The sequence below is a fragment of the Sinocyclocheilus rhinocerous genome, unplaced genomic scaffold, assembly GCF_001515625.1.
Source record: "Sinocyclocheilus rhinocerous isolate Xijiao unplaced genomic scaffold, SAMN03320098_v1.1 scaffold1149, whole genome shotgun sequence".
In the NCBI taxonomy this organism is placed as follows: domain Eukaryota; kingdom Metazoa; phylum Chordata; class Actinopteri; order Cypriniformes; family Cyprinidae; genus Sinocyclocheilus; species Sinocyclocheilus rhinocerous.
Window position 1 is genome coordinate 428,436 of NW_015664180.1, and position 8,807 is coordinate 437,242.

At 35.1% G+C, this 8,807-nt stretch overlaps 1 protein-coding gene across 5 annotated transcripts in view; it reads right to left on the bottom strand.

The window, feature by feature from the left end:
- Positions 1-3,674: 3,674 nt before the first annotated feature.
- LOC107729684 (transcription factor E2-alpha) overlaps positions 3,675-8,807 on the bottom strand; it is a 28,627-nt gene continuing 23,494 nt past the window's right edge. For all 5 annotated transcript variants that reach the window (XM_016540347.1, XM_016540346.1, XM_016540345.1 and 2 more), the window contains 2 exons: positions 7,962-8,114; positions 3,675-6,336 (listed from right to left, as the gene is read on the bottom strand). In XM_016540347.1, coding sequence (XP_016395833.1) covers positions 7,969-8,114 — 146 coding nt within the window. In that variant the 3' untranslated portion in view covers positions 3,675-6,336; positions 7,962-7,968. The remainder of the gene's footprint in view (positions 6,337-7,961; positions 8,115-8,807) is intronic.

The following is an 8,807-nucleotide window of genomic DNA, read 5'->3' on the forward strand; positions in this document are numbered from 1 at the left end:
TTGTTTAACATTGTATTAACATTTTAAAGAATCAACTAAAATGTAAGCAACAGCAAGCAACAATTTGATTAACGGATTATTCATTCGGTTATTCAAGTTCTCCATTCTATTAAAATTGGGGCTACTCGGTGAACAAACACTCCTTGCAGGTGAGAGACCCATCATCATCTATCACGCCATTATCTTCTGCACATGTTTCGTGATACCAATGTGTGTGTGTGTGTGTTTGTGTACAGAACATTGTCAACTGGCCTGGGCGCAGATCCCCTCCTGCTCAGTGGTTTGAACCGTTGTATAATAGTACTAAACTAACTGGGAATTTGGGAAATGAAATTAACGGTTTACTTCATCCTGATACCTTTGCTTGCTATTGGAATACGTTTCCCAGATTCCATATCTGTAGCATCTCTCTAGTTAGCTGGTTTAGCTAGCTGCTAGCTACTGTGAACTTATGCTAATGTTATAACCTCCAGTAGTCCACATTAACACCCATTTGTCATTATGGCATATATTAGCCCTTGTCATTAGACTTCTAAAGTCCCTAAATGCGTATTTCCCCCATTTGTAGACTGTCCCAGATTACCCAAAGCATGCTGTCCCACATACTCAATCATATTTGTTAATGTGGGACAACAAAAAAAATGTTTGAAAGAAAAAAGAACGAAAACACATTTTCAACACTTTAATACATATTTTGCTGCTTGAATAGATCACAAACATTGACAACAATTAGGAACATTGTCTTATTTATGACAGATGTATGTCTTTAACATTAATCTAGTCAGAATCCTATGTCACTAAGCCACGATTGGCCTGTGGCGGTTTCGGGCGTGGCTTAGCTTCTTGATTGACAAGTGCCCCGCCCCTTTCTGTGGACTCACCCCCATGAAGTCATGTGATTTCAGTCACATGACATCCATGCTAAAATTATAGTAAAAGTCCTGTTGACTAAATTTGGTTAGAACAGGACATAAACACACTGGAGTTTAGGTGTCCCAGATTACCCAAATTCACCCTAGTTAAAAAACAAAAAAACAAATAGCAAGATCTTGTTAAAATAGTCACTTCCAGTCTGAACTTTTTATCAGTCCACCTACAAACAAAAGTTCATAAGTTACCTGGCTACTAATGAGAAAGAACTAGTCTAGAAGAATTAAACAAATTTTGATGTAGCCTATGTGGCATCAAATCTTTGAAAGCTATCGGTTTTGCGCTGCAATTTTTTTGTTATGATTGATTTAAAGGCCCGTTCACACCAAAGACTAAAGTTTATAAACAATCGGGTTATATTTGACCATAACGACACTGAGCTGGAATCACTTTAAGAACTTTTTTTTTTGTCAGTCGATGAACGATAAAAAAAAAACATTGGAAAGAATCCAAAAAACACAAGGCATCTTAAGCGGCAGATGACGTAGCTGCATCGCGCGCTTTTAACAGAACGATATGGTCCGTTGGTGTGTGGACGGTATAATTATCGTTCTCTTGGTCTGAATGGTACGGTGGCCGAGAAGTGCGAAGCAAATCGCAATTCTGAAAACAAAATAACAAATTACCAGTGGTGGACGAAGTACACAAATCAAGTACTTGAGTAAAAGTACAGATACGTATAATAAAATATTACTCCAGTAAAAGTAAAAGTACTCCTTTTTCAATTTTACTGGAGTGAAAGTACAAAAGTACTCGATTTTTTATGTACTTAAGTAAAAAAGTACTGATAGATAGATTCATTTTGCAATTTTATATAGGCTACTTAATTTAAATATATACTAGCACATATTTTTTTATAATCCTACTGCTCAAAATACCTGGGATTTTCCCAAAATACCACTATATGGAGTCAAGATATATTTTTGTTGTTGATAATTGTTGTTTTACATTTACCTAAATTAATGTTCAGTTGTAGTTAAAATTAAAATATTACCCAGTGGCAATATTAGCATTAAAAAAAAACGTGTATGCTTCATTTACTTAGAACGACAAAACACTAAAGCTACAAGAGAACGTGACAACTAAGTTAATTAAACTTTGGAGACTTTAATCATTCTTAAAACTGAGCAGTTTGCATCATTATTACCAGAGTGAACTTATTGCCAGTATATTTCTCGCTATCCACAAGCAATTTAACTTACAGAACAAACCGCAATTGACCGATTTTGATCGATCTGTGGACTAGCAAGGGACATTTCAGTAGCAGGTCGATAAATGTTGGTAAGTCGACTTCATATTCAAAATAAAACTCAAATTACTATCATTAGAACCCCGCTGAAAGCTAAAACTTCTTATATAATGGCTGCCATGTTGTTGACTTTAGGCAAATCTCATGGATCAGTCCGTGATTCAGCCTGAAACAAGTAAGTACCCAGCTAACAAAAATGAGTTGTCAGGAACGTTTTTTTCTAACATTTACATAACGTTAGTGAAAGTTATGGGAACGTTCCCTGTTAGCTGGGTAGCCACTTTTCTCGTGGTTTTAACGTTACCTACGAGCTAATGTTTGATCAATGAACTTTGCTTATTGTTTTTATTGATCCAGTGGAACTGGTGGTTGTCACTCATGTTGTGGATGCCATCACGTTTTGGGCTCAGGTAAGCTTTAATAGTTACTGTTTACCAAGTTCATTTGACATGACAAAGTGGGGTAAACTTTTCCTTTGATGTCAGATTGAATTGATTGCTATTGTTACTTTGAGTCAAAAATGTTAACTGCTACAACATTTCTTCTAGAGTTGCTGGTTTTTGTCAGTGGTGGACGAAGTAAATCAAGTACTTGAGTAAAAGTACAGATCTGTATAATAAAATATTGCTCCAGTAAAAGTAAAAGTACTCCTTTTTCAATTTTACTCAAGTGAAAGTATTAAAGTACTAGATTTTTTATGTACTTACGTAAAAAAGTACTGATAGATAGATTTATTTTGCAATTTTATATAGGCTACTTAATTTGCATTTATATTAGCACATATTTTTTATGATCCTACTGCTCAAAATACCTGGGATTTTCCCAAAATAACCACTATATGGAGTCAAGATATATTTTTGTTGTTGATGTGGACTACGTTGACGAGAGTTATGTTCACAATGAAGCTTACACAGCGAAGTACCTGAGAGAAAACAGATTTGATCATCTGATTTTCACCAGTAAGAAAAAAGTGTTTTAAAGCTTGTTGTTTTGCAGAACATCACAGTTATACATGACATGAGAATAAGGCCTGAAGTTAGGAAGAACATTTTAAGGAAAATATAATTATATTTTCATAATGATTTGTATACGTTGATTGACAGATGTCTCGTCCAGTCAGCGGTGAGTAATCCCAAACCAATGGCGCTGTCTCAAATTATACCTACCTTTTCCGGTTTGTCTGATTTGTCATTGTGTTTTCTGATTTGTTAATTTGTTTTCGGGTTTGTCGTTGTTTTCTGATTTGTTAATTTGTTTTCGGATTTGTCACTGTGTTTTCTGACTTGTTATAATGTTTTCTGAATTGTTGTTGTGCTTTCTGAATTGTTATTTTGTTTTTTAGACTTGCATTTGCGTTTGTAATTTATTTTGTTTTCAGAATTGTGATTTGCTTCGCACTTCTCGGCCACCGTAGAATGGGCCTTATTTCTCTTTACTCCAAGCATTTCTCGGCAAAGACACGCAATGGTAAGACTTTTATTACAATGTTTTTTTATTTTTTATTTAACTCATTTGAAGGTATACAAGATCCAAAGCAAGACATTGAAATTTTTTTTTTTTATAATTTTGTTATTAAAAATGGCACATTTATTGCTACATTACGGTTATATACAGGACAGTTCTCAATACCTACTTTATATATATATTTATAAAAACAAAGACAAAAAAATAATAATAATGACAAAAACCGGAGGCACTCTGAAGACACAACAGCAGTATTGTTCATGTCCCTACTGCAACTGCAAAACACCAGGTTCTGTCAAATTCACACACATCTTAATTCTGATGGAAATCATGGGCAGCAATCTTACTTCGGCACACAACGATTCATTCAAAATGTTCACTTTAGTTGAATATTCAATGCTTTGGGGAGAAAAATAAAGTAATTATAGACAGGAGAATCTTTGATGACACGACAACTCTCCTTCAGCATTAAGCAGGAGGCAAAACCAAGTCCAGCACTCAAATATTTTATGGATATTATCAAAACAAATATGATGGTATCAGCTGGATAAATTGAGAATTACTCATAACAGTCAAGTGTTTCCGGCCCCCATCTGATAATTCGACAAAGATCCTTACATTTTCTCGTGTGCTTCACAGATCACAGGACACTAGCATCTTGAAAGCAAAAAAAAACTAATTCCAACCTAGTCGAGCCAAAGATGACCGGAACGAGAATCCTAAAATTGCCAAAAAGGTGCACACACACACACAGCATAATAATGAGAATGAAAGACTACAATGCTTCTAAATGGCAGATTAAATACTACACAGATGCTTCCAGAAAGAAAAACAAAACCAAAAAGATGGATGAGACATTTTTGCATTTTCGAAATAAAACAAATGGTCAAGTTTACAATGAAAGTAAGTTTAGGCACTGACAAGGCATCACTCTCAAAAAATGACAGTCTTGAGAATAAGAAGGCCACGATATATAAATGTTCAACAACTTTTTATCTTCATCAAGAATTGATATTATGTTTCCATTATACTTTAGGACAACCTAAGTTCAGTATCCCCCTTACGGTGAAATGTTATTACTCAGAAATCATATCCATTGTGGACATTGCGAAAATTACACCGGTTATAACACCATTTTTTTCCTACATACATAATTCAAACCAGCGCGGAACTTTATCTCACGCACATGACGAAAAGTGGGTTGAGACGTACACCTTGAAATGACAATATGAATCAACTAAACTCAGAGTAAGCCAGCCTGATGGAGACGTGAGAGTGTGTACATTTGAATATTACATTCAAACCAGTTGCATTATGTGCATTGGCGAGACTGAAATGATGGTGAACGTTGCTTGCGCACTACACCATTGCCTAAGAACACTTCTAGTGACGTACAGTTCCCTGAAATCAGGAAACTATCACGAGGCTTTGAACCTCGACGCGCCCTCAACCATCACTATCAATTCTCTTTATCATTACTTCATTAGCATAGAGCGATCAGGGGGCGTCTGGGATAAAATGAACCATGGCTCGCCTCGGCCAAACCTTACGTTTCTGAAAATATACGCAGGGTTTTTCTTGAAATCGTACGACGCGTCTCTGAACGTTCACTTGCGCTATAGACTCTACACTTCAAACTAATATGTTTTTGTTATTTAGAATTCTACAATGTATAGACTAACAAAAATATATATATTTATATATATATTCTTACATTTTTTTTCTCAAATCAAAATAATATCCATTACATATGTGTGAGGTGGACATGTGTACGCTTTCAGACTTTTGGCAACAATGAGTCGATGCGAGCGAGTGATGATTGAACGTATTCTGGCGAAAAAAATAAACGAAAGAAGTGAAAGGTCAACTTGGCAATTTTGTGCTTGGGGACGCAATGGAATCCAAGCATTGTTGTCATAGTAACAGAAGCTCACGCTAGTTTATGATGCGCTTTCTTCCGATTGGCTGAACTAGTCAATGGCATCGTGAGAGCTGATGACGCGTGATGTTTCCAAGATAAAACAGTCTGGAGAGCTGCGATGGCCCGTGTGCTTTTCTCTCGTTCCGAAAGAGCCCTGGCCCATAGAGCAGAGGCATGCTGGGATACACAGTCCTCAAAAGCACCACAGGTTCGCCCCACTTCTCATGGGGTTTGGTTACACAACACACGTAAGACTGTACCTTTCAGTAGGGAATGACAAACCACATTTAAAAAAAGAAAAGAAAAATTGCTCATATACAAGCAACTCCCAAACTTTTTTTGTTCCACACAAGTAAGCAGTTTGCATCTTATATAAAATGTAACAATTAGGCACAAATCCATGATTAAATTGACGTCTGTCTCGTCTCTTGATCAAAACTCTCTTTCTGAAGTGGAAAAACAAATGTCAGTTGTGGTCAGAACTTGTCTATTCCTATGATCCATTGTTGTAAGGAAGCAGAAAAATACAAAATGACTTGAGAAAGAGTTCTTCACATTTGTGCTGGTAATTGCGGTCTGGAGTGATCACGGACAAAATCTGCTGTGTCAGTTTTGGCGGGTCGGTTCGTGTGTCCGGAAAGTTTTGGAAGGTGCATGTCTGATTTCGTGGATGATATGCTTTCCGAGTCACTATATGCACACAGAGAGGATGAGAACGGTGGAAGAGATTCAAGGTCACTTCTTCCAGGAGCCCCAAGAAAGTTCACTGGTTCTAAGAATAGAAAACAGATTTCAATCAGAGTTGTTATTGTTAACTAAAACTATAAAATATCATTTCAAGTAACTGAAATGAAGCTACTTTTAAATAAAAGTATCACTTTACAGTAATTACTTCATGCTGGTTAATGCATTAACTAACATTAATTAACAATGACTCTTTAACGTTAGTGAATAAATGCAACTGTTCATTGTTTATGTCAGCTTAAGCTAATTAGATATTAACAGACACAACTACTGTTCTTTATGTATTAGTAAATGTTGGTTAACATTAACTAAAAATCCTTAAGTTCTTTAAAAGTATTTCTCAATGTCAATGTAGTTAACTAATATTAACAAATGTTAAAATAAAATATTAGTATTAGATGAAAAACTTGCATTGGAAATTAACTGAAATAAGTTAAGTTAAAGTTCTAAAACAATTAAAAATGAATTAAAGCTACATAGAAATATAATAAAACTACTAAAAATGACAAAGTGCATAACACAATTATTAAAATAAAGCTGAAAATAGGCTATAACTGAAAATACAAAGAAAAAAGCGGATTTAAAATATTAAATACTATAATATCACATATACACTAGGCATGGGCCGATTACCGGTTTCAAGGTATACCGCGATTTGAAAATTTCACGGTTTCAAAACCGCTAATATTTTCCGTTATACCGTTCCTGCGGTATGCGCTGTTTTTCATGTCTCCTCAAAGACTGAAAGTGTAGGAATCCCTCAGGTTGAGTGCAGTGTAGAGAGTAACACGACCCTCCTCCTCCTGTTGGTGTGAGGAGCTTCCTCTGGAACTTACGCGATCGGCAACCGGCCGCTTATTGTTTTATTGCAGCCTATCTCTGTTCTGAACTTGCACAAACTGCGTTGCAATGCATATCATTTTCCAAATGTCGTTTATGTGAAAATATGAAGTGTGTAAACGCCCGTTTAATAAATGTTATGTATATGAATTATATAACAAAAATTAAATAACTGTAATTACAGATTTAAGTTAAATAAAGATGTCAGTCTTTATTTTTCTTATTTTTGCCCACATTTCAGAAACAAATCAAAGAAAAAATAAACAAATACTACTGTTCCAAATATTCTGTATGTTGCTCAAAATATATTGTGTTCCGTTTTTTTTTACTCAGACATTTTAAATTAACACATTTTAGAGCTGTAACAACAATACTGTGAAACTGTGATATTTTTGCTTAAGGTTATCATACCGTCAAAATCTCATACCGGCCCATGCCTAATATACACTACTAAAATAACACTTGATTTTTTTAGACTAATAAGAGGAAAATTATTTTAATGTTATGGCTGATAAATGGCAGATATTTAAATTCCATAGCATTTTGTCAAAATAAATGACAAAAGGCATTACAACATTGCATAAAAATGGATTTTGTTTTTGACATTTGCTTGAGACCACTTTTAACAGTGCTATTAAAATAAGTGTTAATCGATACAGTTGCGATAACATGCATCTCTAATTTTTGGTGTCTAACCATTGTATACTATTAACTGTATTAACAATAGTGAAAAAATCTAACTAGTGACCAAAAAGTGTTTGCATAACCTGGATTACACAAAGTGAGGCAATGTTTAAATGGACATTAACATACCACATGATCACATGTGACTGACAGAGTTGCGTCCATCTCCTCCCAGTCCTGGATGTGGTCCGGAGAGCTGCATTTGAGTGTCTCCAACCACCCCGGACACTTTCTCCTCTTCACGTCGCTTCAGACATGCCGCTTTTGGGTTCAGGTTGCGTTCTAAATGAAAATGAAAGTAAAAGCACAAAATTAGAGATTGATTCACCGAAAGGGAAGTCCAATACTGAATTTTAGAAAAGTTTAACTGTTCATTTATCATAAAGCATTTAATTGAAATTTACAAGGCCAAGTGAACAGATATCAATCAATATTATTATAAATGAAAATATTTCCGACATATTTCCCCATGAATATTCAGTATTACTCAGAAAATGTCAAATTATACAAGTCAATGCTGTTTTATGTCAGTATTAAAGGGATAGTTCACCCAAAAATGAAAATTCTGTCATTAATTACTCACACTCATGTTGTTCCAAACCCGTAAGACCTTCGTTCATCTTCAGAACACAAATTAAGATATTTTTGATGCATTCCAAGAGCTCTCTGACCTTCCCATAGACAGTAGGGGTGGGAATCACCAGAGGCCTCACGATACGATATTATCACGATACTTGTGTCACGATACAATATTATTGCGATTTTAAATATATTGCGATATTCTGCGATATATTGCAATTTATTACCTTGTTCCAACTTCAAATTATGTCCCCAAAGGAAAACTTTGACAACATCTGTTTTAACTAAAAAGAAACATTTCTCAGTTTGTTTATCTCACTTCAGTTTTATTGTTGCAGTGCAAAATGGGATTGTCAAGCAGACAAACTGACCAACACTTTCATGAAAACCTGTCAT